Below are 17,780 nucleotides of genomic sequence, written 5' to 3'. Positions count from 1 at the left end.
AATTTTTTACCTGATTAAAATAAGAATACTGTATGCACGTGTGTGTGTGTGTGTAAATCAGATGCGTTATCCGATGAGTAAAGCAGTTCACCAGTATTTCTGGATGGCAGCACTTGATTATGGAAAAGGCATGTCTTCAGTATACAAGATGCTCTATATAATCTTCAATTTTAATCAATTAATCGAATATGCCTGTAATTCAACAAGAAAGTTTTTCAAGAAAATTTGTTTCAAAACGTTAATAAATATCAATAAAAAAATATACTCAAAATAAAAGAATAGAAGAACCAAATTTAGAAAATAAATTTAAAAGAGCGCTTTTATTTGTAAAAGGAAGAATTATCTTCGTCCGCATAAACAAAACCATTTTGTTCCATTTATCATCGTGAAGAAACAATTTCATTTCGTGAACAGGCTGGATCCGTTTAAGAGCGCGGATAAACAAATTGATCCGGGATGAGGGAAAGTACGTCAATAACGCACATGAATGCAAACAATTTTATTCTGTTGTCCATTACATAGAAAGGCATTCGCCGAAACATTCACGTCCGGTCTCCGCAGGAATACCGAGAGTTGCGTAAGGTAGTTCTTGTGGCGCCTACAGATGACTAATCGACGCGAGAGAAGTGCCGGTGAAAAAGTTAATTTATATTAATTCTCGTGTCTATTAATAAACATTAGTAACAGTCCGTTAGTGAGGGCATTTATCTTAAGCAAGCGCGTTTTAATCTCATTTATCCCGCGACACTCATTAAAGACTAAATGACTTTGAAATAAATATTAAGATAAATGCAAAATGTCGGCAGAAGGCTTTCGTAAATATACATTATAATTGAAATGTCAAATCGGAATGTCAAAAATAATATTGGCGACATTAAATCACGGGAGAGAGGAGGGAAAGGGGAAGAAGAGGGAGGGGGAAGGGAGGCTTTTGTCTTCCTCTACCATTTATCTTTCTCGCTCATTTCGTCCTCAACGTCATTTTCTTCCGTACGGTGTGCACCACGACGTTTTTTCGACACACTCTCTCGGTAGAGACCCGATTTTTCGATTGTGTTCCCGCGTGGGAAAACACATTGAGGATCCCGTCGATCGTTCCTCGCTGACTCTGCGAGAAGCGCGAATCACAGCCAAGAATCACGCGCGATGATTCATCAAACATCTTACGAGATCAATCTAGCCGGCGACGCGCACGCTAGATCGCTAAGTGCGCGGCTACAGGCACACGTTGAGACGTGCGTGTGTCCAAAGACGGGGGATAAACGTAATTAAAAAAAAAATCACAGAAATGCCATTATACACGGACACCGTCTCGCGGGAGGGAGGGGGAGGGTTGTAGAGACGGGCTATCCGATAAGCTATCTATCACAATCGTAGATACCTAATGGGATTACATCGTGAAATGTAATAAATAATTCGAAAAATCACTAATATATATATCCGCCTGTTTCTCCGTCTTTCTCGTTTCGCATTCTCTCCTCTCACATTCTCTCGTCGTCTCATCCATTCAGGGGCTGGGCTGAGTTTCCGTTTACTTGTCGATGGAGAATCTGTTGAAGAAATCGGGATATCGGATGCTTCGCGTGTCCTGATCCGTGATCAAATGGGGCAGGCAGTAGTCGTCTGTTTTGCACTTGAAGTTGATCGAGCTGCAGCCGATGCATTTGTTGCAGTGGTTGCACATCATTCCCTCGCCGCACACGCCCTCGATCTCGCTTGGCCCACCGCATCTTTCTCCGGGACCCTACAGTAAAATCGCGGATGCATCGCACATTCGTTGAATTTTCAAATGGGGATCGACGAGGACAAAGATATAATGTAACATTTGTGTCAAATTTCATGTTAAATCAATTTTACGTAAAATAAAAATGGTAGCAGGGTAAATGATTCAATTACTGACAGTATCCCAAATACTGGAAATGAAATTCAATCTTGAATGTTTTGTTTTTAATTAACCGACTAAAATTTTGCTTTCAATAAAATTTAACAAAATAAGTAGATTCCTTAAGAAGTCAAGCAAAAAATTAAATACACATAATTATGTAATAATATAATTCATACATATAAGTTCAAGAAAGCATTTAAACTTGAATTTCCAGTATTTAGGACACTGACAGTAATTGGACCATTTATCCCAGTCCAAAAGTAATTGTGAGCAAAGATTCCGTTTCGCTTTGAAATAAAAATGAAATTCAAATTTTATTCGATTTTAAAACTTGGAGAATTCCAAGATGATACTTTACGGATAATTCTCTGCAATGTATCGTCTTATTGTGCAAATCAATTAGCATTTACGCACCTTTAGGCATTCCTTGACACCGCAGAGAGTCGATATTATAGTACCGTACTCGCACTGATCACACTGATCGCCGCAGCCCCTACAAAGTGAGATTGCCTGATACCGCTGCGCGATCGCGGGATGCGCGTGGCACTTGTCGATCCTGAAATACCATTAGACTCAATTGTCACAGCATATGCATCTCATAAGATTTCAGTTATTAGTGTTGCTCTCATCTTTTTAACGCTTACAAGAAGATCGCGGCCAGGAGGACGATCGCATGAGTGAGTTGAAAGGTAAGCATGATGACCTGAAACAGAGACGACGCGCATGTGAATCGCCGAGCTTTTCTTCCTGTAGAATTTTATACAAAGCTGATACAAAATCAAATCGACGAAATTCTTATTTGAGAACAAGACACTTGGATATGTCTGAATTTTTTACCTTGACTTTTATCTATCTACGAATTAATTTCTCTTTTCAAATCTTTCTTTTATTGTAGTAATAACATCGAGCGTGATTATGATTAGTTAAATAAATCTAGCGTTTCAAAAGATGAAGCTTGAATAAGTAGCAAGAAAAAAATAAAATTTACTAAAAATAAACAAATTTTCTTTAAAAATAAAAAAAATATATATATTAAGATGTATTAATCGAACGTTAATGTTAAATACGATTTTTGTCATTTATGACAATTTCTCATAATTTAAACTAAAAATTGCTTTCATCAAATTCATACTGTCAAAGTGACTTTGCGTTTTCATTGATTAGTACAACAATATTGTCATGGTTCGCATCGAATATCGCGAGTTCGCAATTTAACCGCGTTGTAAGTATCAAACACAGTTTTATTGTAAAGGATGACTGATAATAATAAGTCATTTGCTTTCCATTGAAAAGATTTGTCTTTTCTTTTAAAACTGTAATTAATAATCTTCTCGTAAATTTCAATTATCACAACGCCACAGATGTGGATTATCTTTCCATTTACCGAGTTCAATCACCCCGCCTCAGTGTCTCGACATTATGCGCAGCAATCCGGCACTTCAGCACAGGAATATCGGCCATCCACGAAATATCGAGATAAATATCACCGTGTATGCAGAATGGATTTCTCATCGCCACTGTGCCACCAGCTGCTACATATTTGCAGCGCGAGCACGTAGGACGAAATGGTCTTTCGACCCTCCCTTTTTCTCTTTCTTTCTTCGAGTACCAAAATATGCTATATAATTCGTTACAGATTGAGGAATGTTTTTTCAACTGCCAGAAGATCGCGCGTACGTTACAACATACATCCAGGAATGAAGAATCAAAAATGCGCAAATCTCATTAGATTCGCTAAAACATAAACACAGGAAATCATGCACACTTCAGTATCCGACATTGTAGGCACTTTGAGATACGGCCATCAAACGTAAGCATGAAGCCTGTGACATGAGTCTTTATCATGAAATAGAATCTTCTATAATGTTCTAACATTTATTTTCGTATGGATTCACGATTATATTATTTATTTTACGGAAATGTATTGCGTCGAGAAAAACGTATCCAACAAAAACATGATAATGACGGTAATGATGATGAAGATGATAAAGATGATGAAGATGAAGATGATGATGATGATGATGATGACGAAGATGATACTGCAGCCCGATGCAGCGGCCGCGGAAAAGCGTTCGTGCTGGCGACTCGTCGCGCGAATTAAACGGGTAAAACTGATGTCCCACATCGCCACGATGGTCCCCACTCTGCATATAGCGAAACGATTTAGCCACAGCCTCTGTGACTCCGCGGGGGCAAAGACGACCGACGTGAACCGGAGATTTATCGATAAATGTAGAAGCAAAAGGGCAGCCGAACCGACGCGGTCCCTTCGCCACAGAGACGGTCTCAACTGTGCTCCCTCGCCGTTGATGCAGCTTCCTCGATGATGCTTATCGACCCTGCTAGAAATTTAGATAGAATGGCGTGAAAAGGTCCGAGTTCAAAGAAAATTAAAAGCGACCGGGAAAGTCGGACAGCAAAAATGTTCCGTAATCTTCCGACGTGGTGAAAGTAAGGATGAGATAAGGTAATTTTTAATCAACGTTGATATGCGTCAGTATGCGTAATAGATAATACAGTGACAGGCATCATATAATTAGTCTTTCGTTTCAATTTGTTTTTGCTTGTTGATTTGCCAATCATTTTTTTTTTTCACAGCGCTTTGATAACGCAAAATTTCGAATTCATGTTCGACAAATCAAATAAAAAGTTCTAATTTACATTGATTCTGCGGTTCGCTCGCCACGCGCCGTCATAGCTGAAAGTCGCAAAACGACTTAGGGAAATCACTCTAGCGCTTAATAGAGGTGGATTTTTAAACCACCCTCTGGGCTCAGGTTGACCGAAAAGGCGCGTTTCTTCGGAAAGGGAAAAGTAACAAGAGCGCATCTCCTCCTCGCTATATCCTGTCCGATTGTGCTAATAATAAACACAAACATTTCACGCGGCCACATGATCCACTTTCCACCGAACAAGGCTTCCCTTCTTCCCTCCCCCGACCACTCACAAACATCCGTCCATAAACAAGGAAACTGCGCGGGCTGACTCAGCATTGATACTCGGCGAATCTCGCGGCCTCTTTTGCTTCGTTCTTTTTTGCCTGGTGCACGCGCGTGGGTGCGACAGTAAAACGAATTTATTTTATCTCGCACTTGTCGCCATCTTTCTTATTAATTATTTCGCGCACAATTATATCGCAGTCTTATCTAAATGTGTTTGTGGGTCATTATTTTCGGATTAACAATCTCCCTGTTACCGTACATGAAATATTGCAAGGAGACTTTGGTCCCTCTAAAAGCGTAATAAATATGATACAACAACGCTGATTCGACCTTCTAATCAGGTAGTTATCACATCTTTTCTCTTTGGACTTTCAGAAAACGCTGGCTAAGAGACGCACGCACGCATGCAACGTGTGATCCTGAACGCGCCATAATTATTTTCCGCGAACAATATTTGTTATTCGTGTCAGCGCATCTAGCCGTTCTAATATCGAGTATCTCGACTCGCGAGTCATGACGGCGCAATCGGCGTGTTTCTGCAAAAAATCATATTAAAATAAGATAATGGAAATGCCGATACGGCGTCCGGCATCTTGTGCAATATTTTCATCTCGCGCAGACCGGCTGCGTTCGGTTCGGCATACGCAGCGCAGCGGCCTTTTATTGTTTCGCGGCAGCGAGAGGGAGGAATATTTCTTTTCGGTGGCGCGCAAAAGTGCGGCAAATGCGGTTATTTGCGGACGTGCTGTATCTTCTCATTGTGGGTCATTGCGTCGAACCGCGAGTCTTTCTAAACTCCGCCTGAGAGACGGCGTAAAATTAGCCACCCAGACAGCGACTGGCCGATTCCCTCTCGATGAGTGAAAACACACGCGCCGCGAGAATCGGGTCAATGACACGTGAAACGTGCACCTTCGATTTATCAAAAATCCGATTTTCGATTTTTAGTATACACGTAAATCGATTTAGGTGGAAGGGAAGCGAATATTGTGTAAATGCGACGAGAGAAATTCTCGAGTTGCCAGCGCGCGTGACTCCGCCACGTTTAATACGTATATACGAGCGCCAATCTTCGTATTAAATAAATAAGAATTGGAAAGCGGCGCGCAAATACGACCCACGATCTTTGGGAAATGATATAAAACGCTGTTTATCTTCGCGGCGCTATGTTGCACCGGAATTAGTCTCACGTGGCCGAATGAATCGATATTCTCGTGGTCGTCGGTACCAAGAACTAGTAGAATCATCGGCTAAAATCGTGCTTTCTGCGACAGTAGTGAATGACACGCATTGCCAGACAATATGAAGCTCGCCGCGTGGGATTTTCATTGAACTTTTCACGGTGATTAACCTTTCCAATTTAGCCAGAAATTCATGGCCTATTTATAGATTTATTGCTTTACGCGAGCGCATAAATTTTAATACTATTAGCTATTTTACGAGCGATATAAATATTTATGACGGCAGATTGGAGGAAAAATGTTTTGTGCTAAATGACGCGTGACACATAAAAACCTTATAAAATATTAAAATTGACTTTTATATCGGCACGCGGCTGAAGGAAAGAGATAAATCGCGTGACAGAATTTTCATAATTGTCACATTTAATATTTATAATAGAACATTTATGGGATTCGTGATTGGTTCAAGTTTCCACGTGTCGCAACATATTCTTTGACGAAAAGTCGTGAGTCTCACAGAATGACAGTTTGTTTGACAAAATCGTAAAAAAATATAGGTGATAAGAAAGTACAGGCGATAAGGAAGTTCGAGTCAATCACGAATCGTCCATTCGCTCGCCACACTAGCCAAAACCACCGCGAGTGAGCAGCGCGTTCTCCATTCAGCGTTCTCCATTCTGGATCGTGCGGCGGTTCGTAGAGGAAGATCCGCGAAGTAGCTTTCGCGACTCGCAAAACACGTCCGATGAGACGCGACATCGCGCCTGCTAAGAATAGCCGAAGAAATTTGCGTTGCTCGACGCAGATGCCAAATTATCCCTCCCCGTTAACTGTCCTGCCCTCTTCTCTCCTCCGTCCCGTCGTCTACCCTTCTTTCTCTGTTTGCACCCGCCCCATCTACCCTATCTCTCTTTATCTCTCGTTGCGCTCTCTTCCATTTATTTTTATGTATCTTCTTCTGCACCGTTAGATCTCTCATTCCGTCTCTCCTTGTTCTGTCTGTTTCTTGTTTTTTCATTCTGATCATATCTCTTGTCTCTTCTGCCACCCTTCTAACCCATCCTTCCTCCACCCTCACTCTCGTACACTCTCTTTCTCTCTCATTTTCTGTTACATGTACTCACGCACACATATCGTTTTGTTTCGTTGCTCCGCTGGTACAAAGACCGACTGGACGGTCAGTATCGTACCAGTTAGCATTCGTTTTGGACGTATGCGATCAAACAAGCGGCGAATTTGTTCCCTAGTGAGACCTCAAGCAAAGACGTCCTTCTCAAAAGTAAAAATCTTTAATCTCGATAATAAAATACTGAAGGGCTAAATAGTTTCTAGAGAGTGCGAGAGAAAAAGAGAGGACTCCAGTTCGATTTCCGATTCACGATTTTCTTGTGCAGGGTTGACTACGCACCCTTCGTCATCGTTTGAAAGTGAGTAGCTGGAATTGACATTACCATTGACATTTACTCACCCAATCGACTCTAATTCTGGCAATCAAGTTATGTGTTGCAGATGCAAATATCAATGAAGTATCATTGTCTATAATACAAAGTCATATACTTTAATCTTACATATACTTTTATTCTTTAAAAGCTGTGATTAATGTTGATTTTTTTCTCATTATAAGATCACAGTTGGAATAGAATTAAATATTAAACAGATACCACGTTATATTACATTATTTCACAATTATATGACTGACAGTGTATTAGTGAACAAATTAATTCTCTTCTTCTATCACGGTAACTGTAGTTTAATTTAATTTAAATTTTCATACATGATGGAGAAAATTATAAAATCAGAAACGAATAGAATCACTTGATGATAATTAGTTCGAAAAGGAAATTTAGTAAAAGATTAAGAGTAGACACGTGTCTCGGACGAGGCAAGCGCATCGTAGGACCGATTGCAGCGGGCCTGTGATGATTGCATATTTAAAGATTCTCATCGCGTGGTTTGAGCTAAATGCGGCGTCTGATTCTGCGTCTTATTTACTTCATGCATAGATCACCTCTAATGTGAACATGCAACAATCGGATAAGGCACGTTTGGCACTAAATGTTATGCTTTTTGACATATACGATTCGTGTTTTCATTTCTATTTAATAATTCTTTGAAAAGATAAAATAAAAAATGTTTTTTTTACAATTTTTTATTGTCTCTTTTATTATTATTTTTAAATATTTTCTTATAGACGAAAACTGTGCGGTGAAATTAAAAAGAATAAATCAAATTTATCGTTAAAATTCAAAGTTAAAAATTGCACTTTTTTTTATATTTTTGTTATAAGATTCAAAAGTAAACTACTCGTGCATAGAAAATGTCGCCGTTCGTCAACATCGATATTCTCGACGCACGTGCTTTTGTTTTTAGATTTTCATTTGAAGTTAAGCAAACATGTTTACTATTAACCATTGACACAATCAAAACACCGTTGTGACAACCGCAAAATGCAATTTCCGAAATTTGTGCCAAACGTGCAATGTTACTTCTGCAATTTTACATTAACCAATGCTACATATCTCACTGTATCATCTGACATCGCGTGTCTTTTGACGTACATCGTCGTAAATGTGCAAAATTTTAAGAAAAGAAAAATTTTAATTAATAAATAATATTAAAAAAAATGGAATTCTCAAATTTTATAAAAATATCTAATGATCCTAATACGATACTTGAAATTAAATATTTCTTCGCGAGCAAGATAAAAGACGGGATCTCACGTATCGAGGATAAATCGTTCAGAAGAAGATGAACTATTTGATTACTATTTTTGCTGCACGTCAAGAAATATACAGTTCCCAATTCAAACGGTAACAAATAAGGCACGCATACCAGACTGTGGATAAACATACGGAGGTCGAGAAACAGAACGATATTGGTGCGGTAAACCGTGGGAGCAAAACGGAAATATCGCTTTTATCTCCCTCAAGAAAAAGAGAGAGAAAGAGAAGGCTCAAATCTTTGTGAGAAGAGAGAGCTTCTCGCGGTTAGAAATAGTTCGGAGTGCGTCCGATATAGAGAAGCGGCGTGATGCAGAACGTGAAGATCTACGTAGACGGCTTGCCAAGAGCGATGATGCGAATGGTTTCTGGCGGCACCTTGATCGAGCTCACTTGAGCATTTCTTCTTTCGGAATTTCGATCTTGTCATTAAATAGTTAACAAATTCTTATGCGCGATCGGCATGTTAAATCTTATTAATAGAGCTTGACCTGATTTGCCAATCGTTCTTTAAAAATTTTTATGTATCATAACGAAACAATCGAATAAAATAAAATAAAAACTATCTGGGAATATTAGTTAATTTGTAGCAATAAAAATAAAAGTAATCGTAATAATAGTAATCGTAATAATATGAGTTAATTATTTTGGTCTTAGGGATAACATTTTTTGAAGATCACGTTTGATCACAATTTGATCACACTTTGATCAACATTTTACACGAAAGAAAAATTTTAATTTACAAATAACATTTAAAAAATTTTTTAATACTATCTCGTAGATTTTGAAATTAGATAGCTCCTTTGTAAGAAAAATGAAACGGATTCCTGAACTATTTGAATACCGTCTTCGCTATATAGAACGTCAAAAGTGTAGGGGGTTACCGATTCGAAGAGTAATAACTAAGCCACGCATACACCAACCTGCAGATAAATATACAAAGATTTTCAAAATTATTGTATGTGTTTGATGTATTTTTATGATGATGTGAAACAGAGGAAAGATACGAAATCTACAATTTTGAAAAGTTGGCGAAAGAATTCTACATTCTCGTTGTTTACTTTCAGGATCACCGAGATGGGCATGATAGCGCGCGTGAGGCGTCGGGTCCGCGCGAATTCGCTGACGGTCGACAAGGAGAAAACGGCGCAAAGTGTGTGCCTTCTAAGCGCGGTTCTCCTTTTACCTTATTGTCCACGCAGCCCGCTGCCGCTTCTACCGTCGCCAGCACCGGTCCTGTATTCAGCCCTTGTTCTGCCGGTTGTTTTAAGCGCGAATTATAGGTACCCGGTCCCAACCCTCAAGACTCTTGCCGAAGCGGCTAAAGGTATACGAACGGATATTCTGACACTGACCTCGCCAACTTGTCAAAACTAGTTTCCCCAATTTTATCTCCAAGCTAAACTGGGAAAATTTGCACAGAAAACATTTTTTCGCACACCTTCAGATCCTTCTAATCTCATCTTTCTTTTAGAATAGTTCTCTAAAATTTTGAAATGAATTTTTAACAAATATCAAACTATCAATACATAATTCTTTCTTCAGTTCAGTGATGACATCGGCTAAAGCTGAGTTTTACGTTAAATTATTCCAAAATATCAACTGTTTTTTTTTTTTAATATCGATACAGAATACCAAGTCTTGTACTTTTACTTTCCGATTAACACGTAACTCCTATATTGGTGGTAGAACCGTTGCACCAGTCCCTGAACAGTCGCCAATAAATGACTGTTTAAAAAAACTGTTAAAATAATAAGACTTCAAAATAATAAACTGCAAAATTAATTGATATTGTTGAAATCTAATTTTCATGAAAATTTTATTAAAATGTAATTTTTTATTTAAAAATGTAATTGTATTAAGTTATTTTATGTTTGTTCATTGACTGGTGCAGTGACATAATAATAGTGGCGGTACGTTTCAATTTGAAAACCGCGGCTAAAGTTGAGTTTTAACTATTTCAAACTATAAAAAAAAAAAAAAAAATTTCTTTAATGATATAAATATAGGATTTCAAAAGTTCCATAGATAGTCCACTTTAATACGCATTTAAATCCTATATTAAATCCTACAGTAGTAGTGGTATGCTTTAGCTCAGATGCTTGTTAGCATCATTTATTTAAAAATTTAACAAAGTGATATTATTTCTGACCGATAAAACGATATTTCAATTGTTTATACTGTGTTTTCGCACATATCGGTCCAAGTTCTCTATTTAATATTATAAATTGAATTTACTAGATCATACGACTCAGTGCATAATAGCATATAACATTGCAGTATTATTTATCGGCCGAGTTGTCCGATTAAAATGGAATGGTAGCGAGAAGTAGGGTTGCGCAAACTTCGCGAGGAATTGTCGTAGGTCGCGGCTCTACCGCGAAGTCGTCCTCAGGCACTCACCTGAACTCTGGAGTCCTCTCGTTGCTTACGGATGCTGGTCTCGTCTGTAATCGGCGATATGATGCCTGTCGTGTGGACGCCAAGTCGCCCAATGCTCGGTCGGAGACGGAGCGCGGTTAGTTTTATAGGTAGCAGGAGGCCCTCCGTCCTGGTGGTGTCTCCAATCGGGGGATGGGAGATCCTGCGGTTGCCATGTGAAATCCTACGAGTTCCACGTAGCCACCGCCTCCTCCAGCATCTGTCCTTGTCTCGTCCTGCTGCCATGTCTTCGGTGACTCGTCCTGACTGACGTCCATTAATATGCAAATTTCTCGCCGGCTCTCTCTGGCGACTCGTTACTAAAAATGAAGTCGATCATTCATCGAAGCCACGTCAATTACGTTATACTCAATTAACGACCGACGGAGGCGCTCTCTCTCTCTCTCTCTCCCTCTCTCTTTGCATCTCTTTCCCTGCCACTCCTCTCTAACGTGCGCTCGCGCTCATCAGCATCAGCTGGTAACAAGTTCACGATTATTAACGTAAAGCACGCCTTGTCAAGTTATTCAGCAACTTGTCATCCTCCGGTAAACCCTCAACGGGGGTTGGTCGCTGCCGTTCGTTGGTCGGATCCACCTCCGGAAAATCACTCACGATGACGCGCGCTCCTATCGTATCGTCTGCAACTTGCTCTCTTTCATCTTCGGGAAGCAAGCGTGACGGTGAGAAAGAGTGAGATAGAAGAGAAAGAGGAGGAGGAAGAGAAATCTATCTCCGTAACGAGCGCATATCAATGTGTTCTTGTGCTTAATAATAACGAGATGTCGCGTGTCTACGCCTTTCTTTTTCGCTCGCCTCCGCAAAAGTTAAAACGATGATCTTCCTCGATAATTACGAGGACGGTAGCGACTATAAACGGTTTTTGTTCGGGAGTCGGTCGGAGGCAGGTTTTACACTTTTGCGTCTACGTCACATAACCGATTTGTATTCTTAAAATGCGATCGATTGAACGACTGCTGGGCTTTACGGCTCGCCTCGATCATCTGTGATTTTTGCCAGATGTAAATAGCCACGTGTAAACGTTTTTTTTTTCTCTATAGAGACAAATAAGGCCAATATGAAAATTGGAGTCATCAATCTGCCTTAGTTACTTCATCACATCGGCGTGTCGATGTTGCGGGGGATATCGCGTCGGCTTGAGCAATAACAGTAAAAAATTGCCTTTCGAGAATCCGCGTTTTATAAGTTATAATTTGGAGATATAAATTAAGAAACTTTCTTCAACGTTGTAATCACAAAGTATAAATTAAAGTTAATCGCTCCTTCAAACGTGAATATATATTTGAAATTCGGCGCTGAACATTTTCGAATTATAAACGCCAACCCGATATCTCTAGGGCGCGATACAAAAAAATCCGGGATTGAGCATCGATCTTTTTCCTTGCATGATGATCGCATTAATCTTGTTCCCTTTTGTATGAAGAACCATCAAGGTTCCGTTCCATATCTAAATCTTACGGCTGCAGATATTCATTGTATGATTTTGATATTACCTTTTCAAGTTCACGAATAAATTTTCGGTCTTAAAACACAGTTCTAAGTTGAAGAAGAAATAGTAATTATTTAAATTTTATTATTATTTAAATAAAGATTCAAATTTTTTCTCATTTTATATCGAGACAAAATTAAATTCGGCATTTTATATTGTGGTAAAATTAAATCTCGTTTTTCTCGTATTTTCTATCGAAAAATTAAATCCTTTATTTTGTATCAAGGTAAATTGAAAGTTCTTATGTATCTTGCATCAAAACAAAATTAAATCTCGTATTCTGTATTAAAATAAAATCTCTTATTTTGTATCGAAAGGAAATGTATCATAATCCCTCATTTTGTTTCAATTAAATTACAGGTGGAGCCAAGAGAGCATGGCATCCCCTGAATCGCTTCCTAAGACGGTTGTACGCGCCGGTGGACCGCGCGGAGAATCTCTTCCTGAAGATGCGCAATTTCTCTGTCATGGCGAATCAGATAGTGTTTTTGATTCTGGCCGACAAAGTGTTGCTACCACAAGAGAGACTAACTTGTCTGTACACACTCATGTTTTATAACGTGATAGCCTACTGCGTGAGCTATATTAAGGAATTGATCCAAAAAGAAGACTGGTCGCCATATGTCACTCTGACTGAACGATCCAAAATCAAGCATCTTGCAATGTCGGCCACCAAGATCGTGCTCGAGTGGACCAAGGCGGTGACATTTGTCGTCACGTTGACTTTTATGCTTCTCGTGTTCGGACTGGAGCAAGGCCTCGATCATTACAAGTGAGGAACTTAATTAAGAATCCTGCCCCTCAAGAAAAAACGTTTCAATAAATTGATTTGCTGTATCAGTAACTATTATAATGCGTCAGTAATTGATAAAATATGACTGATATAGTAATCAGTTTATTAAAACATTTTATCAGTTTTTTCAAGGATAATAATTACACATAATAATTAATATTATAATTCTTTGCTTGTTATATAATTAATATCACTAAATTTGTTTTTGTTATATCGTAGACTATAATGAAATCATTTCTCTATTAATATTTTATGTTTCCCAAGGAAAATTCATAATTCAAATTTATAACATGCATCTACATTTCTTTTGTCCTTTCAACTGTTTAATGTCTTGTTTGCAGACCCACGTTGATTTACACGGTGATCACGTGGATTTATTATTCGGCGACGGAGAAAGTTTTTGTCGAAATGTTCCCGACGATCCTGGGCTTTCTGCAGTTGGAAGCGTTGGAGAACATCGAGAATCTATACGCGCCGGTGATACTCCGCTGCTTTACGATCGCGATGTCGGCGATCTTTAATATTCTGCTGTTGCCGTCGGCCTCTTGGAGGTTCCTGATGGTCGCCATGTATTTGAACGTGTATTTGCGATGGAAGGAATTGATGGAGAATTCGGGCGCGGTGCTACGACGGGAACGCGAGGTGTTGAATCGCTACAGGAAAGCGACCCTCGAGGAGATCGAAAGGTTCGACGACGTATGTGCAGTGTGTCTGTGCGGCATGACAAAGGCCAGAGTGACACCTTGCCATCACCTCTTCCACGCGGACTGTCTACGACAATGCTTGAAGACCAGCGATAAATGTCCCATGTGCAAGCGCGAACTCAAGTTCGATTAAATAAACGAGAAGTCGAGAAATATTCCAGACAACATGCATGTCTAAAAAACGTCTAAAAGATATATTAAAGATGTCTTTTAGATATGCATGTCTACAAGATGTCTTTTTTTTTATGTCTTTTGGACATGCACAGCTGTCTAAGATGCTATTTTGATTACCTCCAGAAAGATTTACGAGATTCATGAAATGTATCGTCGAAGAAGATGACGAGGAGAGGTATGTGGATAACACATTTGCGTCTGGAAGATTTACGGCGGCTTTTATACATTTGGATTTACGACGTCATTGGCATCGAAAAGATTTACGGCATTCTTTTCGTTTCTCCGTGAAAGGTTTAAAAAAGATTTTTTTGGAAGATTCAGAACAAGACACACTTAAGCGTACTCGTAATTATTCGAAGAAAAAATTAGCGAAAGATGGAAGGGTTTGCGATATTATGGAACATCAATTCGCAGCGCATGGAATGCATGTTCCTTTAGATATATATTACTGTGATATAGATATCAACAGCATCGTAGCTTAGAATTATACCAGAGATACACTTTATTATCACGTCTGTCAATTCGTGGCCGACACGTAATTTGTAACTTTACTGTAACCGGCGAATGGAAATACGCTTATTTTGTATTACTATCTTTCGTTAATGTATCATTAATATAATGTCGATCAGGAGAAAACTGCGAACTGCGTCATTTTTATGTACATTTGTAAAGTACTTTTCCGTTTTTGCGTTTAGCATGAATTGTAGTGTATTCCCATTTTTCTTTTTAAAATTTGTAATAATGGAGAATTGTTTTGCAACAAATTGTCGATAGGGTTAATAGAATTTAAAATAGCGCTGTTTTGCACGCTACAATTTGTTTTTTTAGAAATTGCGATGAAGTAAGCTTGTGAAAGCTGTAAGATCATGTAAGAGAGGTCAAATAGTGTTAAAAGATTTTTTTGTAGAGAGTAAGTCCTAATTTTCATATTTGACATTATATCTGGTCTAACAAAGCTTAATTTTCTTAGGAATTATAGCAGATAGAATAAGTTTTTATTCCATTGAAACTCTCGATATCTTATATGCTTTTTTTTTAAGTAATTTGTCGCTTATTTAAACAGTAAATTTTCTTTTTGAGAAGAAAAAGAAAAAAAAATGTTTCTCTTTATATTAAATTATTTAATTGCTTCTATCACTTCGTAAATTTTATTAAGAATTCATGTAATATTGTTAAATGTATAAATCCATATTTCAAACTGGAAATATACGTTTTATTTGTACACATTCTTTGATGTAAAGTTAAATCAGTTTCTTTGTACAGCTGGTACAGCATCAGAAACACATTCCTCACCGTCAAATTTCCGAGTAAGATTTGTGTATTCTCCATCGGGACTGTCGTAATTTTTTATTACAGGTGTTTTTAACGGACCTTTCGCAGTATATGGTAGAAGTCCGAGATCCAACTAAAAAAGCAGGTGTTAGAATTTAAATCACACTGCAACAAATTCTCGTGCAAAATTGTTTATAATTACGGCGTAAAAAGTAATCGCGCTCAGTTTAATTCCCTCAGTAAATTAAACAAAATAATTACTTGTATCGCTTCTTGATACAGTTCTTCCGATTCCATCCTCAGTTCATCGAGTGCCCTTTGTTGCGAATAAAGGATAGAATCTACTGCCTGGACGTTAGCCATACTCTGTTGACTTTTGTATCTATTCCAATCCTTTTGCAATAAAATTCTGGCTTCCTCTTCCTCTTTTGATATTGGTGGAAGTTTTCGCAATCTTTGACTAAAATTAGTTTTTGCTATGAATGTATTATTAATATAATACACTAATAGCTTACTAATACATAAAAGCAATATATAATTATTAAGTACGATTAATCGCTCATTACATTTGCTGTGTATATATAATAGGTCTATTCTTTTCAGTTAGAATTTCTTGTATTGTCCATTTTCTTTTTTTTCTAACATAAAAAAAAGATAAACTCAACAAAAAGTTCAGCTAAAAAGAACAAATCTAATTTGTACATATATAAGGCCTGTTCTTTTTAGCTTAACTGGCTGCACTAGTTCAGTTTATTTTTCTTCTTCCAATGCAAAGGAAAAAAGATAAACTGTGAACTGGCACAATCAACTCAGCTAAAAAAAAGTATTATTTGTCTCATACAATATTCCCGAATACATGAAAAACTTACTTCCTTTCCTCTATTAATTTCGAAGGTATTTCCAGCTCAAAAACTGGTTTCAGCTGCTTAGCTTGTTTTTCTAATCTACGAATTTGCTTTTCTAACTTCCTTTTCCTTCTTTCTTCTCGTGCTCTGATAATTGCTGGGTCTAGTTTTTTCTTTCTCTTTAATGGTTCTCCTCTGCAGAAAAGAAATAAATAAAAGGATTACAACGTGCTTAATATATTGTATATAAATGTGCTGTAATATATACGATACATTAGTTAAGAAATGTACAATGGCAACTTACAAAAGCATACTGCTGACTCTGAAGTACAATGGATTGGTGCAAGTCGATATGTTTCGAATGCTAGATATAGCTCGCACTGATAGTCTGCAAGAAAAACGGCAGAAGAATAATTTTTACGGGGGAATCTTGTTATTACACTCGTAATAATATACAATTTGCAATCAAGTCACACCGACAATCGTCTTATTAAAATCCAATTATTTAAACTATCATTTAGATAATGATCTATTCTAAAACACAAAATTTAAATTAACTACTATTATTTAGATAATTAAAATGTCATCGCACATCATAATTACCGTGATAATGCAGGTAGTAAATTCAGAATACTCATCCTCGTCGGATAACCTCTTCACACATTGAATCTGGCAAAAACATTGCGCAATGGCTGCGTTCATGATGTAAGAAGAAAGGTGAAACAAGTAACCATGATGTAAGAAGAAAGGTGAAACAAGTAACCAGATGCGCAGTAGACCATACTCTAGACTAGAGTCCTATATAAAGAGAGAAGCGACATTGATGTCCAAAGCTCTGATTGGTAATCTGATTGATACTTGATTGGCTAAGCGAGCAGCCGTACTGTGACCACAGCTGTTTGTAGAATGATACGAATGGTGTTTGATGACGTTAGAGCGGTCCCAAAATGGCGGTGGAGGACTCAATTGGATACTGAAGGTTGTGGTGGGGGTTCAATGTCGCTTCTCTCTTTATATAGGACTCTACTCTAGACCAATCAGAACTGGGTCCAAATTTTGAGATTCAATATGGCTACGGCTGCGGTACTGGGACGTACGTATACTTGTATTTATACGTGAATCTGAGATAATTGGTGAATCGAAGAAATTCAAAGCTACTTAAAAAAAGAAGAACGTGAAGGTAAGGTTGAGACTTTGTACATTAATGAAAATTGTGATTTCAAATTTTTTAAACTTGGATTAGAAGAAATTTGGAAAGTTATAAGAATGAGCTTATGTGTATGGCTAAATTGTTATATTTCATGTTTATAACAACAGTGTTTATTGCAACAGT

General features: G+C 38.0%; 3 protein-coding genes across 5 annotated transcripts; 1 reads left to right on the top strand and 2 right to left on the bottom strand.

The window, feature by feature from the left end:
- Positions 1-484: 484 nt before the first annotated feature.
- LOC105197799 lies at positions 485-11,410 on the bottom strand. The gene is made up of 4 exons (XM_011164351.2): positions 11,132-11,410; positions 2,530-2,588; positions 2,300-2,441; positions 485-1,744 (listed from the first exon to the last, which is right to left on the bottom strand). The coding sequence occupies exons 1-4, from the start codon at positions 11,393-11,395 to the stop codon at positions 1,532-1,534; spliced, it is 678 nt and encodes a 225-aa protein (XP_011162653.1). The 5' UTR covers positions 11,396-11,410; the 3' UTR covers positions 485-1,531.
- Positions 6,014-15,552, top strand: LOC105197797. 2 transcript variants are annotated; one of them, XM_039454066.1, is made up of 4 exons: positions 6,014-6,169; positions 9,796-10,055; positions 13,020-13,431; positions 13,794-15,552. In XM_039454066.1, exons 1-4 carry the CDS (start codon positions 6,108-6,110, stop codon positions 14,287-14,289), a joined length of 1,230 nt encoding a protein of 409 aa, XP_039310000.1. In that variant the 5' UTR covers positions 6,014-6,107; the 3' UTR covers positions 14,290-15,552. The 2 variants fall into 2 exon arrangements, with proteins under 2 accessions (XP_039310000.1, XP_039310001.1); XM_039454067.1 differs by lacking the exon at positions 6,014-6,169 and adding an exon at positions 6,784-7,435.
- LOC105197796 (39S ribosomal protein L40, mitochondrial) lies at positions 15,443-17,355 on the bottom strand. 2 transcript variants are annotated; one of them, XM_011164347.3, is made up of 5 exons: positions 17,051-17,355; positions 16,752-16,835; positions 16,472-16,642; positions 15,864-16,116; positions 15,443-15,735 (listed from the first exon to the last, which is right to left on the bottom strand). In XM_011164347.3, the coding sequence occupies exons 1-5, from the start codon at positions 17,083-17,085 to the stop codon at positions 15,577-15,579; spliced, it is 702 nt and encodes a 233-aa protein (XP_011162649.1). In that variant the 5' UTR covers positions 17,086-17,355; the 3' UTR covers positions 15,443-15,576. The 2 variants fall into 2 exon arrangements, with proteins under 2 accessions (XP_011162649.1, XP_011162650.1); XM_011164348.3 differs by having other exon boundaries at positions 15,864-16,062.
- Between the last annotated feature and the right edge of the window lie 425 nt (positions 17,356-17,780).

Source organism: Solenopsis invicta, chromosome 10 (genome assembly GCF_016802725.1).
Source record: "Solenopsis invicta isolate M01_SB chromosome 10, UNIL_Sinv_3.0, whole genome shotgun sequence".
Lineage (NCBI taxonomy): Eukaryota > Metazoa > Arthropoda > Insecta > Hymenoptera > Formicidae > Solenopsis > Solenopsis invicta.
The sequence above is the reverse complement of the archived record's forward strand: the minus strand, read 5'-3'. Positions and strand labels throughout refer to the sequence as shown.